General features: G+C 39.9%; 1 protein-coding gene and 1 non-coding gene across 4 annotated transcripts in view; both read left to right on the top strand.

Annotated features, from left to right (window-relative positions):
• Nucleotides 1-410: 410 nt before the first annotated feature.
• trnaf-gaa lies at nt 411-482 on the top strand. The gene has a single exon. It is a non-coding gene; the product is annotated as a tRNA-Phe (tRNA).
• A 1,723-nt stretch (nt 483-2,205) lies between these two features.
• Nucleotides 2,206-27,430, top strand: part of whrna (whirlin a) — a 130,696-nt gene continuing 105,471 nt past the window's right edge. For all 3 annotated transcript variants that reach the window (XM_047570742.1, XM_047570741.1, XM_047570740.1), the window contains exon 1: nt 2,206-4,197. In XM_047570742.1, the coding sequence (XP_047426698.1) occupies nt 3,454-4,197 (744 nt within the window). In that variant the 5' untranslated portion in view covers nt 2,206-3,453. The remainder of the gene's footprint in view (nt 4,198-27,430) is intronic.

Below are 27,430 nucleotides of genomic sequence, written 5' to 3'. Positions count from 1 at the left end.
CATTCCTAATATTGTGTTGGTTCCCTGCCTGTTAGCAGCAGGTCCTTTAACTCCTGTAAATGACAAGGTGGGGTGACCACAGATCGAACTTGTTTGTCCAGCACATCGACACAGTTGCTCGATGGGATTCAGATCTGGAGAATTTGGAGTCAACACCTCCGACCTCTTAGTTGTGCCCCTTGAACCATTTAGCTGAGCCGTTTTTGCTTTGTGGCAAGGCACATTGTCCTGCTGAAAGAGGCCACAGTCATCGGGGAGTACAGTTTCTGTGAAAGGGAATCAAGTTTGAGGACAAACTGTTCACTTACTGCCTATTATATTTGGCTTACTAACATGTGATGTGCTGTGATGAAGAGATAAGCATTGTTATTCACGACATCTGTTAGATACACGGTTCTCCCTTGAACGAAGCCGAAATAGCTCAGTGGGAGAGCGTTAGACTGAAGATCTAAAGGTCCCTGGTTCGATCCTGGGTTTTGGCAAGGGTACTAGCAGCTACCTTCTCGTTGTACAGTGTATGATGACAATAAAGGGCATTCTATTCTACTCTAGTGGTCATAATGTTATGCCTGACTGGTGTATTGTCGCACTGTAAGTCATAGTATGAAACATACTCAAGAGGATGTTGTTATATTTCTGTTGGAGGCGACTGTGCTTGCATGTGTAAAGTATTAATCATTTAACACAATTTCTGCAGGAAAGAATCTTATGTATTTGAGCATGTATCCACATACAGGCTAAAGGTTATATTTGTCATGCTTAATGTGTAAGAAAAGCAGTATTGAAACGCAATGACAACATCTCCTGACTGCACATACAGCAGGCACTTTAAAGTTAGATCCAGTAAGATAAGAAAGACCTTCTATGGTTGTATAAACCAGACCAAGAGACTGAGACAGGTTTCCTTTACTATAGAGTTGCAATGGTTAAATGAGCGGGAACAGACTGAAAAAACTTTGAATAATTGTGCATATAAAAAACAAGTAAAAACAGTTATACCAGAGCACATCACGAATATCTAAACATTCTCCTTTTTTTCATGTGACACATTTTCCTTTAAGTTAAAAGTAGAGTTCTGTATCTTTTATTGTTCAGTCTGGTTTCCTTTTATTTCCTGCTTTTGGTGGAGCCTGTGTCTTGTTTCTCAATTAACTTTGGTACGTATATATAACCCTGCCTTTCGCTGTTTCTCTCATCATTTTGTCTGTGTTTGTTTGCTATTCCCTTTCTCATCATCTCTAGTTGCAGCTCATGGCTTTTGTGTGCCTTGGCCCTTTTGTTCTTTTTGTATCCTGCCCTCTCTTAATTTCTCCTTTGGGTTACTTTGTTTGTTGGACTCTTTATTTTGATATCCCTCGCTCCTTTTGTTAGACTGTAATTGTTAGTCTTGCCATAGCAACTTTTAGTGGTGTGCATATTTGAACACAGGGATCCAGGAACCAGCGAACCCTTCAGTAATTAGGTTCAGGAAAGGTGAAATGGGAGTAGTATATAAGTAAACTTCTGTATAATGCATTGACTGAAGTTTAGACTTCACTGATACAATGCTTTGTCTGGATCCTATTTAAAGAAACAAATACATAAAAGGCAAGCAGGCAATTGACAAAGGGAACGCGGTCCATTAATCCACAAATGAATTCATTTATTATTCTGCTAACATAGGCCCATCATTTTGCAGAAATTTCCTGGACTGTGTTAAATTATTAAGTTAATACAAAAGCAGTGTTGACACCATCGAGGTGAAATGGTTTAGCCCTGACTCCTGACTGATGGGTAATGCAGTGATTGTTCACTAACATATTAACACCATAGAGAAGAAGAGGTCAAAGCCATCAGGGGCCCAGAGAAAAGATGAGGAAAAACGTGCCAGAGGCAAAGGTATGTTGCTGTTAGCTATTTGTGTATGATGATATTATGTATGTAACAATGGAATATTATTGCTTCTTTACATAGAGGGATATTCACCCATGACACTAAACATGCTGGAACCGCATCTGCTTTAACAAGTTTCATTACAGCTCCTCTGTTTCCCGTCACAAGTCTTTCATTTGAGTCCTTCCCTTCCCTTGCTGCACATTGTAACAAATAAAGGTAAAAGCACATTGGAAGTCGTTGTCTTCTGGCATAGCAAGAAATGCACAGGTAACAAAGTTAGTTTAGTTGCTTCAACATCCGGGTACTTTATTGATACTGCGCTTCTAAGCCGATCTAAGCTAATAGTCACGAGGATGGGGTAGTTTTTAATTTTCTTAGCATTAATATTATATTACAATTTCACGTCTTTTTTGTTTGTATTTTTTTTATTTTTTTATTTATTGCGTCGTCTGTTTACTTCGTAACTTCGGAATGGGCCTTGGAATGGCGAGGAAATTGAAAACAAAGTTGCAGCCCATTATTATCGGAGAGAGCCGGCAGAAGAACGAGACGGGTCACTTGTTGTTGAGCCAGTTTTTTGAATTTTATTGTGTTATGTGTTTTTCCTCCGTGTTTGCGTTGGCAGAACATGGCTCTTGTTTACTCGCTCGCTGGTAGCGGTTTTGGCACGAGCGCGAGTCGTTGATTACAAACAAGGCACCGGCCGCGCGAGGCTGCGTCATTTCCTGCCTGAGGACGGCCAGAGTGGAGAGAGAGACGCCGCTCTTCACCCACTAGTCGCTGTAGGAACGTCAGGAGGGAGGACGCACCGAGCTTCAGGATAATAAGCCCAGCGGATAATAAACCCACGACGTCGCTCTTTGGGTGTCAGGTGGATATATATAAATTTGTATATTTCTGACGTCGCTTGGAGCTAAAAACCAGCACCGAAGCGGAATATTACGAATTCCTCTGGGCAACAGCGCTAAAATAACTTTTTTCTTTCTTTCTTTTTTCGGCTTCTTGGAAATAGTTGCGCTTATTTTTTCCTGAACTGGTTGTGCAAACGCAGCAAATGCGTGCAGCCTAATTTTCCTTTGTGGTGTTGTTTGTTCAACGCTGCTGGCGGACACCAGAGAAGCGGCAGCTCGGTGGCCACCTGACCTCCTGGAAAAAAAAAAAATAAATAAGACGGCAGCTGACGACACGCAGGCTGAGAGCCTTACGTGGCCCGTTACTAAGCCCTGTGACGGAGCGGGACGAGTTTTCCACGAGGCTGCTGCGTGCCCTGACCTGACGCACCGTGGAGTTTGTAGAAAGCCGTTCGTGTAAACTAACTGATAGTAAATGCTAAGAAGTTAATCACACCTGTATTGAATTAGTTGGACTTAATTACCTATAGAACTTCTTTCGTCACTCTATCACCGAAACAAGTGAAACAGGTTCTCCTGTCAGAGCGGGACACCATGCGCAAGTCCGCCGTGCAAGTCTTACAGTTTTCGTGATGCCACGGGCCGGTCCAATCCGTCGCCACATGCCCGTAATGCGCGCTCTTTAACCCGCAGCAGTGTGGCGCCGTGTCCCGGTCACGCCGCCAGCATGAGCAGCACCGACCTGGAGCGCATGTCGCTCAGCTCCTCGGCAAACTCCGTGGCCTCCAGCGCGCGGACCCTCTCCGCCAACGTGAGGAAGCTGCACAACGCGCTCAACCTCCTGCTCAACGACTTCGAGCGGGAGCAGTTCATCCACTGCCTCAACGTGTACCACTCCAAACGCAATGTGTACGACCTGGTCCAGACTCTCAACGTGATCCTCAACGCGCCCAGCAAGCGGCAACTTCTTCCCATGCTGCGCCTGGTTATTCCCCGTTCCGACCAGCTCCTTTTCGAGCAGTACACCTCGGAGGGTCTTTACTTAAAATCGGATTTGGTGGCGAGCAACGGCAACGCCGAACCGGCCCCGGGCGATCTTCCCAGCGCCAGCCCGACTCCCCCGGGGCATTACTCGCCAAACAACCCACCGGAGTTTCAGGTGGCGTTGCGGGGCTCGCCAGACAGCTTCAGCACCAGCAGCGATGGGACAGCTCCTCTGGTGCCTCTGTTGGGGAGGAACTTTATCCACGAGCCTCCGGGAGAGCTGCGGCAGGTCACCATGAAGCGGCACAAGAGCAACGAGGGCCTGGGCTTCAGCATCCGCGGCGGCTCGGAGCACGGCGTCGGCATCTACGTGTCACTGGTGGAGCCGGGGAGCCTGGCGGAGAAAGAAGGTCTCCGGATCGGTGACCAGATCATGAAAGTCAACGACAAAGTCTTCGACAAAGTCACCCATGCTGAAGCAGTGAAGGTAAGTTTTTAATTTTTTTTTTTTTTTTTCTGCAGCTCAAACTTGCACACGCAGCCTTTGCGGACGATACATTTATCCATTAAATTGCAACTACAAATCAGCAGCTCCCAGTAACACTCCAGGACTATTACTCAGGGGAACTATTTGCAGTGGCCTTGTCCTCTAAACCTCATGCTCAGGGCTCGTGTTAATCATGTGTTTGGCCCCAGTGTCTATATTTGACTTCTTGCAACTAAGAAGCATCGATTTATTCCTTTCGTTGACTGGACACAGAATTGGTCATTTGCAGTGTGCATGTGTTACAGCAGTACTGGAGTGTAAACAGCACTATTTTTTGGAAGCTTGTATGTAACTAGACACCTTCACAGCAGCTGGTAACCAGAGCGTGGTGTGTAGTGTTTGTGTGAATGTTGCCGTCTTTGTGAAGCTATAAACTGAGAATAAAAAAAAACAACAACTCACATCTCTTAGCACTACGTTCACAGCCACTGAATATAAAGAAAACCTATTAGTAAATGAGGTGATAAAAGACCATGTCTGATATGTGTACACTAAAGATTGATTTAGGAGGAAACCTTGTGAGGACCTTGGTTTTATGTGCACTGTCCATGGTGCTGGAAATTCATCTCCTCTTCAACCTAACTGCTTTTACCTTCTCTCACATCTCTCCTCCATATCTTAGTTATCGATTGCACTCCTTCACATCCATGTGGCCGTGTTATGTAGCGCATTACCACTGCTTAAGTCAGTTTTAGCAGATCTTTAAAGTAGCACCATCAAGGATTTTTTTTTTAAATGTCAACGTGACTCTGATCTGGGCAAACAAAAGAAAAAGTCAATGCTTTATCTTGCGCTTCAAGTGTAGTATGTTAAAAGCAGCTGTATTGACTGGTCACAGTAGTAATACTCATAAATGTTTAGATTTCTGTAAGCTTCTTATTAAAGTACTTATTTTTTGTTTGTAGTTGAAAGATCACGGCTATGTTCCCTCTTACAACCATGGATTATAGCTCAAATTGAGTCCTTTGTAACCTTCCCTGATCTTGAAAAAAAAATCATCTGCTGTCTGTCTCTTCTCATGTGGATTTTTCTATTTCACTTTATGCAACGCTCAGCCATAAAGCAATCTCCTGTCTGCTTTTAATCCAAAATACTGCACATATAGGCTTTACTCCAGGTATAAGGTTCAAAGGGTCAAAGTCCCTGATGCATTATATACTGCCCACTATCATTTATAAGTTTATAAGTTCTTTGGTTGATTCTGCCTTTTTGGAGTCAGAAAGATAGTAATTCAACAGGATTTGTGTTGCTGTTTACTGAATTAAACACAAAAGTGTTTCTGTTAATTAGCTAAGCCAGCAGACTTAAATTTGTGAAAGTAATAGAGGCATGTGTTGGTACAACACAATACAATTCAATAGTACAGTCTTGAAAATGTAAACACAGTTGAATCAACAGCTCTCTCACACTGACCCTGTTATTCCTATCCATTTTCTACACATTTTAGGTTGTCTCAGCAAATAAAGAAAGTGAAAGATACTTGTGGGTTCTTAGCTTAGTTAATGTATTTGTTTTTTTTTTGACAAAGATGGAGTTAAACGCCAACATGATGTCTATTTGTTTTTCCCAATTGTGATTTGAGCTCTCAGTGTATCTTTATTTTCTTTTTTCTTGCGCACCACTCTGGGCATCTTAGCAAATTTTCTTTTCTGTTTCTCCTTCCATCCATAATGACTATTATGTCTTCAACTCTGACTGCTACTAGTTACACTGCTTCCATTGCTGCTTGGCCTATTACTGTTATTAGCCTGGGAGATCAGGCACCCAGCCAGCAGGCGGGAAGTCTGCCTCAGATAAAATCCCACTGGAGGTCATTAATGCTTGAGTTCGGTTATTTTTATGCCTTCTCAGTTTAGCCTAAATGTTATTACAGGCTTTTAGAATTGTAATCATTTTAACCTTTTAAACTTTGCCAGACCCACATGTGATTCCATAGGTACAAACGCTGCATACTGTGACTGTGTTTATCTGACTGTGGGGATTGTATACCTTCAGTGATTTGTCAGAACAAGCAGAATATGTGGTGCTCCGTCAGCAAAAAAGCTGTGCTAAATTTTAAGTTTGGAGTTGAATAACTGTTCCACTTCTTACATGTTATACAGACTTTTCAGTTAAGGGACTTGTAGTTGAACTACTGAGCTGTTGATTCTAAAAGCTCTTACTCCTTGTTTGAACACACATCGAATCAAAACATAACAAATCATAACATTTTGAATGAACATATACTTGTTTTATGATTAAATTACTGAATACGTACAATTTAATACTGTTCTTAAACTGGTTTCATCATTATGTGTTCTTTGTTCTTAAAATTTACTTCAAAGTCAGATTAAAAATTGTACCAGTCGAGTCTGTGAAGAGCTTGGCCAGCATAAGCTTCATGGCATGTTTGACAGATGAAATGTCATCCCTGAATACGCTGCTGTCCAAATGCTCCTGATGAATCCACTTGTGACAGAAATTCATCTCATCCAGTCTCTTCACCCCAAACTGAACTCTGCTTCTGCAGCGTATCAAACTTCAAAGCACCACAATCACTGTTTTTCTGTTTGAATAGCCAATGCAAATGACTGAAAAAAGTGGTTATAGTGACAAACCCAGTTCAGAGATCACACATTTTTCTTTCTGCTTCTTTTAGCCACTTGGTACATTATAGTTAAATCTGGATCAAATGCACTCATTAACTCTGTTTTTAGTAGCCACTCAAAATAGTTATCAGCGAAATGTAGCATTGACTGACCTCACCCACAGAAATAACGGCAACCCCAAGCAACGGCTGGCTTTACAAATAATTACCCTGTGAAGCACATCATAAGTCATGCTGCCACGTATCAGCCACATAATGCCAAAATAGTTTTTAGGGGGGAACTGGTGGTGGATTGTTGGGAGCACTGACCAGGCTAAAGCTTGAAGTAGAGTTTGGATAGATTTACTCCTAACCAACAGAAGACAGTCAGGTCTGACCCTTACCCAGATTGTCTGGTTTGGTTAGGCATTTACACATCTGCCCTTTAACCTTCCAAATTGCTCATAGATGCATCAGAGCCACTCAGATTAATATGAAACATATTTGATGTTCAGGATTTAAAATCTGGATGTCATTAACAATAACTACTGAGAGAAATGATGTTATGAAGCAGCTGATGTTGGTGTCAAGCTCCCCTAGCTGTACGCCCCCTAGTTCTCGTGGCTAATATTAGCACACTACTGTTGATAAATATTGATACTGACAGTTAACATCTCACCTTCAGTTTTTGCTGATGAATAGACAGCCTGTCGTGACCACATCAGCCATTTTCCACATTACTTTGGCTTTCAGTTTTAGCCTCTTTTGTTTAACTATTTTGATGTCACAGCAGGTTTTGTGTATGTCGGCTTCCCCATGAGAGCACATCAGGTGGTGTATTCAGTGATCTGACCTTGTGATCTAAATAACATCATGCTTGTTCTTTTATTTTCAGATCTTGTAGTGTGTGGATGTTTAATAATGGAGAAGACAATATCTGTGAGTTCTCTAGAAGTGTTCAAGAGTAACCTCCTCCTCTGTTCCCTTCCCAGTAAAATCGGTATATGTACTGATATTAACTTTGCTTGCAGTTTGGAATAACTTGTTTTCGAGTTTTCTCCTGCCCCAACATTCTGAATAAAACGACTTCACATCAGACAAACTGCTTAAAAGAGGTAAAGATGCAACTGCATGTGGTCCTTTCATTAAAGTTTATCATTGCATAATAACATGCAAAAGCAGGTTAAGCAACTGCAAACTGAAGGCCCACATTTGACAACGTCGAGCAAGATGAACCTCTGTCAGAACCATGGAATCATGCAGCTCCAAGCCATGAATCACTTAATAGTGTAATGAGATTTCTATCTGCCTCCCACCACCTAATCAACGCTGACCATTAGCAGTCTGCAGAGCGGCTTCAGGCCACTCAGCTCCCATTACTCTAACGTGTGGCCAAGACTTTGCATGTCAGTGTCCCTGGCAGGTGCCTCAGCTTCATGTTTTATTTTAATGCCCTTACCGTCTGATCTTTTAACAGGTTAGTGATAGAACCAACCTATTTATTATAGACGGGGTATAAACTAATTAAGACCAAAGGAAGATAGGAAAACTTGTAACTTGTTTCTCTAGAATAGAATAGAAAAATGCTTTATTCATCCCCTGGACGAAACTCTAGTAACCTCAATTCCTCACAAAGTAAAAAGTCAGAAAAACAAACATACCTGTCTGTCTTAATGTTGTTGTGGCTCTGAATCCACCATAATACAATTTATGCTCCTTTCTGGTCACATCTCCTGACTGTCCACCATACCACAGGAACGATGATAATGTAAAGGTAGTGCTGGCTAAATGCTGACTTGGTAGATAACCCTGGCAGTGACTCCAGGAACCACGGCCAAGCTGGGCTCTTATAAAGTAGAGAGAGTCAGAGGAAGTCCTTGACACGTCATCTGACTGACACGATAATTCACTGCTTCCGGGGGACTATTCCTCAACTCATCAGGCAACACAAATTTGCTAAAGTGTTGTGGATTAAGCCCGAGAAGCAGCGTACACTGTGGAGATAACTCTGTGAATGAGTAATGTGCTGAAGACAAAATGGAATGCAAAAGCCTATTTAAAGCCAGTCTGCTTTTGTTGTTTGTGTGGGATTATTGGTTCTATTTGTGAGTTTGAGATAAAGGAGAGGACATAACACTCTCTGGCTGAGCAAATGGGCAATAGTATAACCGTTATATAAGCTAAACTTTTTAAAAGGGTTTTGCATGTTTGTTAAGAAAATGTCTGTTTATACAACAAGAGGTGGATCAAGATCATCATTAGCAGCCATGTTCATGTTTGCATGTTCAGTCAATCATTTACCATTATTATTATTATTATTATTATTATTATTATTATTATTATTATTATTATTATTATTGTATGTATTGTGGGACATGTTGGTTTCACATTTGCCACTAGCACGTACACAAGAAAGACCTACTGTCTTTGCATTGACCTCTGTGGGTGTCTTGTGGTGTCTGGCTCTGGCAGCACATCCTTAGGGCCCTGGGGACTCCACAGTGGTGCCTTTGCAGACTTTTCTTGCTCTGACTGTTATCTGGGGATTTTAGAGGCCAGGTTAACACTCCTTGTCTCTGCACTGACAAATTGCTCTGCTAGAAGAACCTGCTACTGCCGCTGTATGTGTATAAGTAACATCCACTAGATGATTGATGTTATTCATGTGATCTGACAAGAGTTTTCATGTTGGGACTGATGGGTGCAATTTACTCTCCATTAAATATTTTTCCAACCATCAGTGTTTGAAAAAAGTAGGAGTAGATTTTACAGTTGGTGTTTCTAACTCTTTCTGTAACTTATTTAAGGAGGAAATACTAGCTGAAAGAGCCTGCAAATGTCTGTACTGCAGAGACGGACTGAATTGTCTGCTGAGCTGCCAAGAGTGACTGCTTTCCCAGAATGTCATGATGATGAGGAAAATAAATACAGAAAAATGATAACAGAGTAAATTGTTTTGACCGCTGCAAGAGCCTGTGGAAAAAGTGGAAGTATATGACACGCAGACTGGAAATGCGGGAAACTTTCTCAGTGGGACCAGTCTGGAAGAGTTTTATATCTTCAGAAAGGCTCAGGCTGATATCGGTTATGAAGCCTGGGATCAATGAGTCTGAGTGAGTGCCTTAAGGCCTGGCCTCTGGCTTTGTGTTTATATGTGTTTCTGTCTCTCTAAACTGAGCAGCAGATTTCATGTCTGAGTCATTGAAGTTTGGAGTGCATCTTGTTGCCTAAAGGCGCCCTCAAGATATTTGTGCTGTTGAATAATGTGAAGCAAAGATGAACATTTCTCCTCCCTCAACAACTACAGCTGACATATCCTGCTTGGAGCAAGACACTTAACCCTTAACAGATCCAGTGGCATACAGCAGAGGATGTACTGCTGTGATCTATGTTAATGAATACAAATGAGGGTGCTGCTAAATCCATGCATGCTCAACAGGCCTTCCAGGATTCACACATTAACACTTTACTGTTTTTTGGCCTCTTTTTGCCATGATTCTATTTATTAGCCTTTGAAGGTCTGTTATTGTATATTCACATGCACTTCACTTATTAGTGTATATGTGCACTCCTACAAATAATTTATGTCTGCAGTATACAGATAATATTGCACTTGCTATGATTTGTATGAAAGGGGACAATGAAGTATGTGGTAGATATCACTTCTGTCTTTTAATGAACTCATTCCATTTTTTGTGTGAGCCACAAAAACAGAATGTGATGGGTCATAGCCATATTGAAGGAACCATTTAATTTGCTGTCAGATGTTTGAAAAGATTTGCGAGGTTATGCAAGTAACCTTTTGTTTTGTTACATGATCATTTTTTAACACCTCAAACTTAACGCCTTTGCCGAGGATAAGTAAATTTTGTTTCTTTCTGCACTGGCAGAATTGGGTGAGAACAGCAAAAAGTCAAGGCTTATTGCTTTCAGGACGAGTTAGTCAAGGGGATTTGACGTCAGAGTCTGGGAACTTTTGCATTTAATTATTCTGTCAAATTGAATTTAATAAGAGTTCATTCAGTTTTATTGCAGCGCATAATCACAGTTTAGTGGTATCTCAAGACCGTCTCTTTCATTTGGATATTAGTTCCTGTATCATGTTTATTTATTTATTTTGGCTAATTGGTTTTTCTAGTTTTCTCCATGAATTTTTCATCAGAATACAGATGTGCTTAGAATAAAACCACCCTGTGAGCTTGAATAAAGTCTGAGCTTACAGTTTTCCTATTTCAAAAACAAGAGTAAATTGTGTTGTCACTGCAAATTCTTTCCTGTTGGATTTGAAAGGCAGTCAACAAAGTCACAGGGACAAATATTGGCACATCGTTTTATAGCTCTCAGCTGTGTTTGAAGCTCTCAGGTGCAGAGCTCCACTTACAGTAAATAATAATGTTTGACTGAAGCTAGTGATTACTTTATTTTACCTGTAACATTTAGGGCAACATTTATTTCAAAGATTAAAGAATACATCCCATCTTTATAGTTTATTGCAGTACTTGTGATCAGAGTTGATTTGCAGATGCTGTAACAAAAATCAAAGACTTTAATATATGGACTGCTTAGGCTTGTTTTCTATTTGTAACAGCTGCCTAAAATGAAGAAGAGCAGGCTGAAATGTTGGGACACGCTTAGTGCTACTTCACAAACTAACCTTGCGGTATCCTTGAGCAAGACTAAGCACCTAAATGCTCCACTAGTCAGCAGTTATTTGGCTACTAGGTTGAACTGGCCACTTTCCAGTTGTGATTGTGTGTGAGCATATGAGTGTGAAGACAAGGCTTACGTTTGGAGAATCAGCGCTTCTCTTTCTTATTATTCTTATATTTGACAGCTTCAACACCCTGCCTCAAGGGCAGAGGTAAATCTCCATCAACTGCACAGATCTAGCCCGGTTCCATCATCTTATGAAGTGACCTAAACTGTGCCTCTTGTTTGCGTTGTGTTTTCTACATTTTAAAATAACATATTGGGCCGTCTCTGAACTATGTCCTTCATGCTGGAAGCCTTTCTCCAATCCTACAAACCACTCAGTCAGAGTGTTGTAAGTATTCCTGACCAACAAATGTTCACTTTGTTAATCAAAAGCTGGACTGTGCCTTTCTTCTCCTTTCTTCCTGTCCACTACAGCACTTCAACATTTGAGAACACTTTTTTCTCACAGACAAGAACAGAGGACGCTTTGTACTGTTTGAGTTAGTAGTGAGCAGTTGGATAAAGAAGTACAACTCTATCAAACTTTTAATCAGGAGGGAGTATAGAAGAGATCGAGTGTTGCTTAGGCTGCAGTGGTTAAGGAGCTGGCAGAGAGAAACAAAAAGGGAGGGGGAGGAAGCAGAAGCAGAATGGATGGATGGCGCAATGAATAATGAAGTTCTGGATACAATGCATAACACTGGAGCACACTTCACTGCCCATAAAACAACTGAGTGATCGCTTCACATGTGCTTTTTGCCTACATTGGCTATAGTGTGATGAATATCAATAATGCAAAAATATTGTTATGATATGTTACGATTGATTTTAAATGTATTGTCCATCCCCTCCAGCAAGTGCCGTACTTCCAGGCCTATTGTAGCTCCTCATATCTATTTGTCTCTGTAATTATAATGTGAAATATTTATAAATTGATTTAATTAAGTGGGCGGAGGCCAATCCTCACTGGCTTTGTGTTGTGGCATGCTGTCCTGATGGATATTGAAATGTTTACTGGCTTTGGAGGCTGGATGGTGAAGACTGAGTGGGAGGTGATGGAAACACGCTGAGAGGAGTTTGTATTGTATTTTATAGATATTTAGAAGAAAACATGGCATCATTTGGAAAACGCTAATTCTTTCGGTTATTTTATACAGCTCGCCTCTATTTGTCTCTATTTATTTGTCACATTTATCTTTAGTTAAAAATGAATAAATCAATCAAAAAGTTAAAACCGTTCAGTGACAGTCCTAAAGTGCCCATGTTCCTTATTAATATGTGTATGGTGATTTTATGTAATAAAAAAACTTTATTGGGAGTTCGACTGTATAGTGACAGAATTTTAGTTCTGGGTTCTGGACAAAGGAATAAAAATGAAAATTTTATTTATATATATATATATATATATATATATATATATATATATATTATATATATAATTATATATATATATATATATATATATATATATACACTATTATATTACATAATTATATACATATAATATATAATATATATATACTATATATATATATATACATATATATACATATATATACATATATATATATATATTACATATATATACTATATATATACATATATATATATATATATATATAATATATACATATATACATTATATATATATATATATATATACTATATATACTTATTATATAATATATATAATATATATACATATATACATATATATACAATATATATATATATATATATACATATATATATGTTATATATATATATATATATATGTATATATATATATATATATATATATATGTATATTATATATATATGTATATATATGATATTATACATATATGTATTTATTATACATATATATATATTACATAGATATATAGATATATATAGATATACACACACACACACACACACTGTACACACACATTACTATTACAAATCACCTAGGCACCTAGACTTCATAATTGAAAACTACATGGTGATCTCACTGTCTACAATGTATGGGACCTTTAAGATATTTTAGTTTTTCATATAAAACTACATGATCATCTTCAGTTGTTTCTGCATATTGCTTCACTTTTAACCATGGCTACCTGCTGAAGTTTTGCAGAAGAGGTTCTGGGGAGGTGCATGTCAGGCCTTTGGGGTCTGTGTAGAGTCTGGGCAGTTACCGTAGGTACAGCCTCAAATTGATGCAGAAGCTTAAACTGCCTACTTAGTCTGAGTTTTGTCTGTAGCACTAAATCTGGGAGATCTCCTTTGTTTCTCCTCCTTTGGGGTCAAATATCTCATCATTTACTCCATTGTAATTTTTTTCCTCTTCTGGTTGGCCCACCTGGGGTCCATTCTGCAGACTCCCTGCCAAAGTGACTCAATAGTAACAGTCTAATTGCTTTACAATGGAGCCACCAAATGCTTCAGTTCACAGCTAAGGTGTCCCCAATCCATCACATAGAATCCACAGTGCTAAATCACCGGAAGCAGCCATTAATATCCGGTCAATGAGCTGAATCTTTCCATTTCTGGTCACTTCTGTCTGCAGGCGGAAAATGACTGCTTCTATTAGTCCACAGGGTTCTCCAAGTTTAAGAGGAACGTGATTGCATTAAGGCCTGAGTGGGGCCAACAGAGTCCAATCTCAAGTGAAAATGAAGTTTGTAGTAGTTGGGACACAGACTCTACATACAAATGCCTGTAGTTATTATTATTATTATAACCTTTATTTAACCAGATAAAAAACACATTGAAATCAAGACCTCTTTCACAAGGGACCTGGCCAAGAAAGGCAGCAGCACCCGTCATAACAATCAAGACAGAAGAACAACGGCAACAAACATTGCTGCAAAAAATCCTACACAAAAACATTAAAATATAAAAATATTAAAGTGTTGGTAAATAGGCAGTATAAAGTGCAGCAGTAATAGATACAGTAACAAATTAAGAACATAGGCACTGTTCAAAAGATTTACCTTGATTTACCTTGTTTCTTAAAATAGAGTGGAATACACTGATCTGCCACAACACGTCACTTCACTGACAGGAGAAGTAAATTGACTCTCTTGATCAGATGGTGGATGTTCCTTAGACATGTACCACCCACCCAGACCAGACCAGGCACTCACACCCCCTTAGCAGTGACTCCTTGATGACAGCAGGCATCCCCAGCAGGATGCAGACACACACACAAAAAGTGTTTAAAAACACCTAAAAGAAAAAGAAAAGCATGAAGAACAGCACAAGGTTTTGACCCGATCTCCAAATGCACTAGATACGAAACTGATCAAGTATGTGTGGGATGATCCACAGAGGCCCCACACCTCAACCCATAGGACCCAAAGACACCCACTAACAAAATGTTGTTACCAGACACCACAGGACACCCTCAGAAGACCCAGGCACAAGGGAGACCTAGACAATGTGGTTTTGGAAGGTGGTCATGATGATGCGTGGTCTCTGTAAGATAATTATAGGTTTATTCAATATTCATTGCTACAAATGAACCTCAAGAGTCCTGTAGTAAATTCTAGCTTTTTGAGAATATAATGCTCAACCTTTGTTAAGATTGTTGTAGAGAGGTATTGATTCAGCTCTACGGTAATTACTCATGTTGACATACTCTATGGGACTGTTGTTTGAGACTGATTCAACCTGCAGCTGCAATCTAGGAAAAAAATCATTGCTGTCCACATTTTTATATATTTTAATGATATTCTGAGCTTTGTTACATTTCAACAGCATCTGTAAGTCTGTATTTGAATACTGACTTCTGGGTTTGTATTTTACAGCAATTACAATGAATAAAATGAATATGAAGATGGAGGAACTGTTCATTCGCATGCAAATGACTGTATAGGCTGCTAACATTGATTGAAAGTTGTATAACTTGTGTGTAGTTGCCTTAACCCCAGGAGGGATATACTGTATGAATTGAGCCTGTTGAGTATTTTTCTCTGAGGCTCAGTGTCAGCCATCATAGGAGTCATGAGATTGCAGGAGGTCTGCTTTGAATATCAATGAGGATTTGCAAGGTTCCATTGTTACTTCGGGTTTGTCTGTTGCTCTTTGACGGGTATAATTATGAGCTGGGGACAAAGAGAGGAGTGTATGGAGCTAACATACACACATTTCCTCAGGTGATGATTATCTTGCTCAGATACTGTTATATTATTGGAGAGATAGTAAGACCTCTCTGAAGTGACAGATACATGATTAAGGGAAGTTTTTATTAATTTCCTTTTAGCTGTCTTAAACAGAGGTACAGTATTTTAAAGTAGTCCAGTTGTCTAAATTGATTCCTCGGTTTTAACCAAGTAGACCATTTAGGGTGGAATGCAATTTATTTAAATGCTTATGTGGGGTGGCATGGTGGTCTAGTGGTTAGCACTGTTGCTAGTGTGGCTTCAAGCATAAACTTTGCAACAGCAAAGACAAGATACAAGACACAATGGACCTCATCAACCTATGTAGCATTTTATATTTAGAATTTAGGCTGATGTATCTAAATAGGCATTTTGGTTACTAATGCTACCGGGAAGACAAAATGTGCAGGTTATTTTTCCCTGTAACTAGTTCAGGTCAACCAAGATTTTCTTTGGATTCTCATTTCTGACTTGGCTGCATCCTGAACATGTGATGAATCAACCTCTGTTCTCTCCTTATGTTCTGATGAGGTGATTCCAACCAATACAACCTTCATACTGTTTCTTTTACAGGCAAGGTTGCAAGAATTAATCATAACATGGTGTAGATGATCCTAAATGATCACGATTCAAACTGTTTTCCCCTTGAATGAATTCAGAAATTCCGACTTTGTATGTAGAGGTATAGTACTGGCAAATGTAACTTATTCATTGCACGGTTGGTGTCATTGAATGTTTTTCCCTTAGTATGATTGATGATCTGTGGTTTCCTGTTTTGCCGCACTATAGTAAAGACATAGTGTACACACACTCACAATCATTCGCTCAGTGGTGAATCTTTCCTTCGCAAGCAGCCATTCAGTGATTGCTCTACTGGAGGAGGAAGAAGAGGAATTTAATAGAGTTATGTAAGTACAAGAGAGGATGATTTAAATAATCTCCTGAGAGAAGGACTTCCTCGGTGGTTGTGAAGTCCTCTGATGTGAGTTATGAGAACAGGGTTGGAGTAAAACTCTGAAAGCCTTCAGATGAGAGTGACTGGGTTGGATATTGACATTGGTGTAGTGAAGATATATTTTTTTATTTTTTTACCTCGTTTTAATCACCAGCATATTGAGACAGAGACCACCAGCGAAAACCTTAATCCTCTTTTGCGTGCCTGTCAGATTACATTATTTCCTTCCCAACACACACAGGGAGGACCAACAGTGATCTGTGAGCTGGTCCAGATGTCTCTTTTATGTTTGGGAAAACCGGAGAGGAGCCCCGCTGGTCATCTGATACCGCAGAGCTCTCTTATCTATCTTTTGCCTACTCACACACACACACACACACACCTCCTGCATCCTCCACACCATCTGTCGTCTGCCACTCGTTCAACACCTTAAAACGAGGAGGAATAAAAAACAGAGGTTGGTGGGAGGGAGGAGGTGTGAAGAAAACGGTGAGAATCGGCTCAAGCTGTGTTGGGTTAGGTTGCACATTTTAAGTGAACCGTGTAATTATTTCATAATGTGTTGAGCCAAAGCAAAAGTGGTGCTCATAGTATTAGGTTTAACTTGTCCTCTTCTCTGCTGGAGGCACGTGACTGGCAGCCGAGCCCGACGAGGGTTCCTGAGTGTGAATAATTTAAGAGGGTGTTGTCTTGTTAGTATAGTTGATTGATGTCTGTTTTATTGGTGTAGTTTTCAGTCTCTGTACTCACATTGTTGCACATCATTAAGTGCAGCACTTCAGAATTTATACTGGAAGAAAACAAATACATCTGACAAAACGCTGTCAAGAGATCTTGAGGAAAATATCCTGCTTATCATTTTTAGAGAGTGGTAAGTGACTGATGGCACACTCCAAGGTTCAAAAGATGAGCAGCTGTGTAAAAAAAAGTCCATCTTTCTTTTCCTAGGGATCAGAGCCTGTGTACATAAAGTGTAGAGAGAAGTTCACTGTAGCTGCATTTCCATTACCAGATTTTCGCAAAATAAAAGTTACATTTCTGAAATTTCAACAAAGTACAATTTCACTTTTTTCAATTCAAAGGTGTTTTGCGAATGAGCTGAAACTCTTGTAAAGTCTCATTTTGCGATATCCCATAATTCTCTTAAGTTCACATTGAGGAAGATGGACTTCAAATGAACTGAACATCTCCAGTGATGTTGGTGATGGGGAATTGCAAAAAAAAGTGTTTCCTTTGCACTTTTGCACTAAACTGTTATATTGATATGTCTGAAAAACCACCTCATGAAAGAATAAAAATGTTTTAGCGATATTTGACAGATTTTTCGAAATGTAGGTTTTTCCATTACCATTTTTTTTTTTTTATTGTGATATTTGGGCTTTGCCCATTTCTAGGGGTAATGGAAATGCAGCATGTGACTGATCTAAGGTAAGAATCACAGCTTAAAATTCAGTTTGTGGCACAAATGTCAAGTTAAAGTTAAATGTTTTGCTTTACAAAAACAAATTGGAAATCGGTTCACTTTTGGATTCTTGGGTGATATGTGTTTTGCTTTCAGGTGAAAGTGCAGCCACACAGGGCTTTATCTTTGCTACACCTCTAATTTGCTTGTGACTGTCTTCCTATAGCTTGTTATAGTAATGTGACTGTCAGTGTGGAGTCTTATGTCCTGAGGGACAAACAACCTCCTCAAACTGTCCATGGAGCAGGACAGAGAGAGCCTGTCACTGAAAAAGCTTCTCTGTCTGATTGTGACATGGTGTAGAGAGTGGTGGACATTCTTCAATTGGACTGGAGTTTGTTCAAGGTCCTGCCTCTACCACAGAGTCCACCTCATGTATCTGTACGTCCAGCTGTCAGGTGTCCTTCTTCATAGTGCTGCCTCCCCAGCACACCACAGAGTAGAACACAGAGATCTGGTAGATCATGTCCAGCAGCTTCAGGCAGATATTAAGCGCCTTTAGCTCCCTGAGGCTCTGACCTTTCTAAATACTGATGCTATGTTAGCTGATCAGTCCAGTATGCGATCCAAATCTAGACCCAGACCCAGACCCACTTAAAGGTCTGAACCACTTCAACACACTCCCTGTTGATGGTACAGGCTGTAGGTGGGGTCTGGACCTTCAGACATCCACTACCATCTCCTTGGTTTTGGCTGTATTGATCAGAAGATGGTTCACTCTGCACCATGAGACGAAGTTGTTCATCAGATTGTTGTACTCCTGTGTTATCTGAGAACCACATGCATGCTGCTGCTACTCCTTGATTCTTGCTACTGCTTACTACTTGGATTCTAGTAGTGTGTGATTGTGTGCGTCTATATGCTTGTCACATGCTGGGACTGTTTCTGTCGGACTAGCTGGCAAATTTAGCTGCTGCTTGAACTACGTCTGCTGCACTCATTATAGACTTTATCTCAAGACGTAAAGGCAAAGGCTGAAATGCTGGTAATCAAAGCAGGCGTATTGTGATATTGGCTATAGAGACAATTGAAAAGAGTGTTGAGAAACTTCATTATACCCTATTATTCAAATCCTTAAAACTTGGAGATCAAACCTTAAAACCATTGTCTTCTCTTATAGGACAGAAATGTGGACGTTGTGTAAAATGTCAATCGAAAATAGGCGACAGAGGAAGCCAAGTCTTTTGTGCAGTGACTGTATTTTTTTTCACCATTTCTCTGTGGCCGATTTCAGCAAATTGCTCTTGCTCTCCCGCTTTGGGTCTTTAGCTCTGCTTGCCGGCTTTCCCTCTCTCTTTCTCTCTGTCACACTCCATTGGTCAGTGCTCATGTGAGCATGAAAACATGCACAGTGACATATGATATACAAGCAGGTGGATGCTACATGTTTGGTCGTCTCACATGCAGAATACACCAGGAGAAGAAGATTGAAACAAGCCACAATGCAATCAGACAGGCTAGGGTGTACACACTTGAAATGTATATGAGATACTGGCCAGCGTCTAGTTTTGGATCCATATAGTGCAGTGTCCTTTACTGTACAGCACAGAGGTCGCTGGGAGGAGATTGTGCTGTATAGTTGATTATGCTGTCACTTAAGAGTTAGATTCGTGTTCTGCATTCATAACTGTAAAGACAGGCACAGATACCACACTGAGTGATACTGGATGTTTTACGAATATACCAATAATAATTTATCAAGTGATATTACAGAATACAGTTCTAGTTGCTTTGGTGACACACTGGTGGTAACACTGGGGGGCAGCGAAACGAGCTATTGTTGATTTAATGAAGACGTCACACACAGCTCATCGTGGCTGTTGTTTCTTTTCCTTTCACTTCCTGGTATATTTCAAGTGCTAAAAATGACTCGTCTTGTTTTAAAAACTCATTTTTGATGAGCAATAGCAGTAACCGCTAAACTCACTGACAAACACACTGCATCTCCTGTGACTGCTTCATAATAAAAGGCAGCTTGTGTTATTCCACTTAAATGCTTGAGATATGAACCTGCAGTCGAGGGAGATGTTCAGTTTGCTTTAGCAGCAGTCTCTGATTTAATCTGCAATTGTTTGATGATTTATCTGTTTGCACAGATGACTTTAGCAGTGACTTAATACAGGATGTCTCCATAGACACACTGTTCACAGCTATGCAAATATATGAATATTACGAGACTTTTATCAGTGGGTCATTGGCTTAGTCACCATTGTGTTACCTACAGTAATTCAGTGAGAAATAGTGACTTAACAGGCACTATTTAAATTAAAATGCTTTATTTAGATGTTTTTTTAAGTGTTGTTAATCGATATCACCTAAATTTGTGGGATGCATGAATTGGTTTGAGTTAAATTGTAATTAAGTATAGAATGTTTTCTGTGGATGAACGATTATGATGAAGACAATCCTATAGTCCAGTAAACCATAGAGAATTATGTGAAAGCCTTGGATCAAGAATGGAGTACCACACACAAGTGAGTGACCTCCGTTCACCTGTGCATAAAAAACGCTAAAACTGTCAACATAATATTTTCCATGCTTGCTTGAAATTAGATTCTTTATACGCTGATAATAATAATAAAAAAAAAAGGGAGATTAACATAAACTGAACTACTAGGTAAATACCCGTGTCCTAACTCCACCTTAACCTGACCTTGACCCAGCCTTACGTTAGTAGATTTCATGCAAATTAAAACATTACATTTCAGGTAGTTATTCATACAAATTCCACATCTTTTTCTCCCTTTAAACTATAATTGCTAGAGGCTGATCTCTTCCTGCTCTGCGATACAGAGACAATTACCCTGAGAGAAGAGGATGACTGCAGGGTTTAGGAAGATTGGAGACTGAAGGACAGTATGGGTGGCTACACATGATACACATTAATTCCATTCCCAGGGTCAAACTAAGCAGCTGTGGTTATGATACATGCTGATTCAGCTCAGATTATGACTGCTGACAAGACTTAAAGCCAGGCGGATAATTGACTTCATGTTGAGGGCAAATGATTTTTTCATCTTTGGATTATTTCTGGCTGACATGCGTTTGTATTAGCGGGTTTTAGTGATGGAGCGAGCAGACAAGTGGAAAAAGTGAAATGAGAAGTGGGGGAGAAAACTGAGGAGAGGGGAGAGACAACGGGAGATTGAATGGGACTTTTTCATCTGTCTACAGCTGGAGTGTTTTGTCAGAATCCAATACACAATTATCACCAGTGTCCTGGTCAGTCCTCTGTGTGTCCTCTGCTGATGAGATCCATGTGATCGCTAAAGAGGAGAGAATTAAGTGCAAGAGAACCGGGGAGAGACGGCAACATGTGTTACTGAGCATGTGACACAGACAGATCAATACACCATTTAAGTCAACATTTAACTGTTTTGTCCTAATTTCCCTAAAGTTTTACTTTAATTTATTTTTGAATTAAGACTTAGTTTGAATCTCCTAATCTAGTAAATTGAAAATCCACAGCCAAGCAAAATAGGACGCTTGGTCCTCTTAAAGATTACTTATGGTATGGTAGTTATCAATCTATTTTTCTTTTATCATTATTTACTTATATGAGTCTTCTAATGAAATACCAAGGGAAACCAATACACTTGCATACAAACATAACAGAAGCTGTGTTAAATTATGCCTGAATCAGCCCAAATAGTGCCTTAAATGTGTTTGGGACAATTGCAAATGTATTGGAGTTAAATTAATATTTTAATGCTTAACTTTCCATTAGTAGAGTAAACAAACTACTTTTAGGACATAGTCTTTTTGCCATTACTGTATCAAATGGGCCAGAAAATAGGAAAAAAAGCCTATGAAATACATGTAAAAGTCACAATGTGGAGTGTGTGAGTAATGCTGTGATAATAGTTCCTTTTAATCTGTAATGCCTCATCTGAAAGTTCGCCAGTTAAATTCACCAGTTCACCAGATTCATAGAACCCGAGTTACTTTAGTAACTAATCTCTGTACTAAAAGCTCCACTGTAGCTGTGGGCTTCATTAACCACTCTTTACTGGTTAAAATGAAATGTTTAGCTACTGGTTCACAGTTCGCTGTAACTGTGCCACATTTAAAACAGTGCACCAGACCCTAATCAGTTTAATTAGCATTGTGTTAATAATGATTATCCAAATATAAATGTTAAAGACCATATCTTAGATAATGTGTATGTATTGTGTTTACAAAATAAGAGTCAAGACCAAAATCTGGAGGTCTTTCTTGCTGGAACCACAAAGTGTCTTACCTCCGTCTTTAGTCATTTCACACAGAATAACAAGGTGTGTGTGTGCCAGGCTAACGTGGCAAGGTGCCAAAGTTGTAATGCAGGCCTTGCCCTCAAATTGTCACCCCATTAACCACGACTGAGTGTGTATGTGTGTCTACTGTCAAGCTTAGTCAGCAAGCTAGAGTGTGACTGTAGTTCTGTGTGTTTGTGCCGATTTTGTATGTTTAAGTGTGTGTCTATGTGGAGGGGAGGAAGTCAAGTCCAGGTTCAGGACAGGTCAAATGTTGGGGAGATGTAACAGCCTCTATGCTGCCTCTGTCCAAGCAGGGTGAGTACTCTTATGCTTTATTACCTTCGCTCCCCAAACCCAAGGCCATATGCGCCCACAGAGCTGTTATTATTACCTTATCTTGGCAAGCTCACACACACATACCATACACTCTCACTTCACAGGCAATACACAGCACTGTTAAACACTGCTCTTCACCGGAAAGTCTTAAAGTCTTAAAATCTTAAATTGTCATTCTTTTTGTAACTTTGTAGGATTTCTTTTCTCATTTGCATCTCATGAATGCAGTGGGGATGTTTTAAAATAGCTGGGTATCTGCTCTACTTCTGGTTTTAATACATAAATACTTGATATTCAGCTTTGACCTCCAGCGTCAGCCATTATGGCTGACTTGTCTGAAGAGCCCATCACACTGTGAGAGGCCAGGCCCTTCTGTCAGCTCTCGTTCTCTGTATGAGCAGAAGAGGAGGTTTCATGGGAGCAATTGCTCTGATGGAGGCTCTGACAATAGCACGGTGGACCTCTGATTATTGGCTCCCTCAGTGGAGCAATTACACCATTCACCACCCATTACACCATTTCTGGCCTGGCCTTGTGTAAACTGTGGTCATACACACATGTGTGCACGCACACACATGTTTGTATGGCCATCTTTGTGAGGACAGTCATTGGCATAATGCATTCCCTAGCCCCTAACCCTAACCATCTCCACTAAATGCCTAACCCTAACATAATTGTAACCTTTACCCTAAAACTGAGTTTTAATCTTTAAAACAGCCAAAAAGTGAGGACCGGCCGAAATGTATATTATATTGTTCAAGAACATGTGTTAACAGCCTTTACAACTGATCCTCCCCACCCAGCAACATGCATGATGAGTTAAACAAAGAAATTTCATTAGCAACATCACTGGTATGGTTCTGCTACTCTGGGTTGTCTTCCATAAAGGAAGAACATCACTGTAAGATATATAATGTTACAGTGTCAGAGGTTTGTGAGTAACATTGCCAACGTGTCATATAATAAAGGGTTCAGACTCTGACGCTTTGGTAAAAGGTGATGAGACCTACAGTCTATTGCCACTGTCTTTTCCTCAAAAACAGGTTACTTGAGTTGTATTATAAACATTTATTGTACTCCAGCATACAAATAATCACCTTTATATCACACTGTATGTAGGTCATGGCCATAATATTTACCAAACAGAGATGTCCTCATGTGGATGTTCATGCTGTCCACATTTCATATACAGGGTTCAGATTGTGTTGAACATGTGTGGATGGTTTTGTGAAGTTGCCGTTTCCAGTAAAGAATGAGAAATCATTAGCAGTCAGTGTAGTCACAGAATCTTTAAAGCAGTGAGTGGGTGAGATAAAATCAAAAGCTTCTGTTAAGCTGCCAATCACAAGTTGGCAGTCAGCATGAGATAAACAATTACATTTTCCTACTGTGAATCCTGTTAACCGGCTTTAATGGTGTCTTAGAATACAAATATTGTGCTAGAAACCAACATAATAGGTGCCCTTTAAGATCTGTTACTTCTTTGGGACGAGTGCCTGTCAGGGTAAAATTTGTACCAATATTTTCAGTATAAATTAAATATGACATTATAATGCAGATTAACACATGAATACAGGTACTCATCACTGACACTGAATTTGACTTGTCAAGTAAGTAATCACGGAATAGTTTTATGTCTCAAATGTTGCAGAAGGTGTGGTTCTTTTCGGCAGGATGCATCTGTCATAGTGAGAGAGCAAAGGCAGCTGTGAAACAGGAGGCAGGAGGACCTGGCGGCTCTGTTTGTATGAGTGCATGTGATGGTTGAGGAAAGGCAGGAGACACACACATATACCGTAGACGCCTGAAACACCTGCCGGGAGGCATTAGTAAACGACACCTCTGAGAGAGAAACATTTTAGTCTGTTTCTCTGTGACTGGGTTCTTAACACATACCTGATGGCTGAATCTGATTAATATCTCTCTCTTGCTCACCATCTCTCTGTCGCTCACACTTACTCATTCAGACCCTCTTTCACACGTACACACACCTCACATTATAAGACCGACAGCAAACTGCTTGATGGATAAATGCTTCAAAGAGGGCGGACGGATCAAGACTGTAGAATAGACGGGAAAACCAAAAGATGAAATGAAAGAGGTAGATAAACAAAAGGAGGAGGCAGTTTGGCTTGTACAACTGACAGCATTTCGTACTCTTCATCATTACTCTGTGTTCAGATCTATCTGTTTTGAAATAGACATTTTGATGTCAGCGAGATTTCCAAGTTGAGGTTGCAGATTTTTGTTTGAGTGTGTGTTTAAAAAGTAACACCATGACTTGTAGTAAACAGAACAACTTCACTAGACTGTCTTTCAGTTTGTGTCTTTGATCAGGGTCATCCCATCTGTTGTAGGACTCTTTGCTCTTCATTTTGCTGGGGGTAGTTCTTTATAACTATATGTTTGGGCTTGTTATCTCAATCGACCTAGTTCTGCACTGTTGCCTCTAGTTGATTCAGCATGTTGAAAAGGCAGAGCGTCTCCATAGCAGAGATCACTTCGATTGCCTGACGAACAGTTTGGCATCTAGTCAAGTCAAGTGGGCAAATGCAGATGATGATTCTTGTTTTTTATCTATATTTCATCAGCATTCAGATACTCAATGATTTTCACGATTTGTCAGCATTCTGGTGGAGGCAGTTGTTGCAGATATACATCCCCCTTTCCACCACTCCACATCTTTTTCCACATAGGTTTATACATACAAGAGTTTGGTTTGCATAAGGTGGAATTTGTCTTGGTCTGTGTACAAGAAGAATATATGAATATATATATATATAAAATAGAAACAATGACTGATACCAGGACACCCCCAAAATGCTTAATGTTCCATAAGATAGAAAACCTGTGTATAATGTGTAGATCTTCTAAGTTGGCTTAAGGAAGTCAGGACCTAATCACCAGCATTAAAAACATACGCAGTGGTGCTATATCATCAGTTAAAAAATAAATCCTGTGCTGGGTTGTAACAGTATTGCCATTATAAAACACCGTGGAATAATATTGTGTTCTGCATCCAGTTTTCCACTAGAATGAATGGATACGTTTCGTGCTTCTTTTACGGTGTTTCATTTCCCCTGCTCTCCCAACTCCAGTGGAGTGACCTAAAATCAAACTGACCTCTGTCCACATCTGCTACTATGTCTGTGACTGAGATTTTCTAGTCATGAAGCAGAAGGCTGACTACTCATTAGAAAGTTGTGCCTACTTCAGCCCAAGAGAAATCACATCAAACTGATGAGACGTGACATGCGATACACATGCGATAGAACGCAGATCACAAAAATGTTACAGTTTTTTTTTCTTTTTCCTGATTGACCGTCCCTGACAACATGCTGCCACAGGCGACTGCCCTCGTTGCCCATACCTAAATTCTAGCTAGCCATCTTGTTAGCTAGGCCCAGCTCATGGGGTTTCCATTTTAAATGACAAATACACAGACTGACTGACAGACATAGACTACGGGAGGCTTCTGGTATGAAGAGTTATTTTCTGTCACACAGGAACAAAATGTACTGTTTGCGGTAGCTGTTTTTCGTCTCTATTATTTCTCTTCTAGGCACAAGTGTGAGACGGCCTTTTTGATGTCTGGGCTTCAAGATTCTTAATATTGTACGTACCTAAGCCTTTTTTCAGTAAGAAGCTGACTAAGAGAACAGGGAAAGTGATGGAGCTGATTTAGGTTATTTGCAAATCAAAAGTATATTTCTACTCATATGGGTTCGGTTTGGACTGGACCCAGTTTAGTTATTTTTTGTCCTACCAGAGCAGTACTTGCAGGAAAGAAGCAAAACCAATTTAGACCTCCATCCTACTTCAGTGGCACACTGACTTGTGAAGAGCTACATTTGAAGCAAGAATGGCCAGAATATTGCAGGAAAAAAATAGTATTATTTGGTTCTTGAAGATCTGTCACATCTTATCTTAGAGGCTTACTCTGCTCAGACTGGCTGATGGAGAATTCCAGGTTTTATTTAGGACCATCTGTGGGTACTATGAAGGCACCAATGGTGCTACCGAACGGTCGATGAGCAGCAGGTGCCATAAGCAACCCCATTTGTTTAGAGAGAAGATCATTAGCCTTCCAATGAAGTGCACTGGATTACCATGACCTGAGAATCTACACATACATACATATACAAATAGATAGAAATACAACATGGAATACTAGAGGTCTTGGCGTTTATTATGGGGGCTGTTGAATCTGTTACTGCAGAGTGCTTGTTATGGCAGCTTGAATTCAGACATTACTGCTAAATCATAAAAAACAACACATCTCTGCCGCACTATGGAGAAACTGTTGCTATCTGAGGGATGTAATGAATGCAAAGTGATGCATTTGTCAGATTCATTATATCATAAAAGCTTCTTGTTGGCACTCAGCGCCGTCATCATCCACTTTCATCGTTTACATCATGGTGTCAGTCTATGTCCCTGCTATCCTGTAGCAGTGTCACCGTTTTAAGCTCTCACTGAGCGCTTTACGTGTGAGTCATAAGACAGGAAGTTGTGGGTGTATTTTTTTTTTTTTTTTTTTTTTTTTCCAGGTAAGAAAGCGTTGAAATTCAAGGTAGAAACATGAAACTGTCGGACTGTCTGAGTATATGTTCGAGTATATGAGGACAATGACTGTATGTAACACAGTCTGAGTGTGCTGTTCAGTGTGTAGAGTATAATTGTGGATGGTGCTTGCGGATGACAGTAAAGCCTGTAGATTATATAATGAGATGATTATGGTTTCAGGATGACAAGGTGTTTCAAGGTATAGCTTTTGAG

Source organism: Mugil cephalus, chromosome 19 (assembly GCF_022458985.1).
Source record: "Mugil cephalus isolate CIBA_MC_2020 chromosome 19, CIBA_Mcephalus_1.1, whole genome shotgun sequence".
Classification (NCBI taxonomy): domain Eukaryota; kingdom Metazoa; phylum Chordata; class Actinopteri; order Mugiliformes; family Mugilidae; genus Mugil; species Mugil cephalus.
This window is presented reverse-complemented; position numbering and strand designations above follow the sequence as displayed.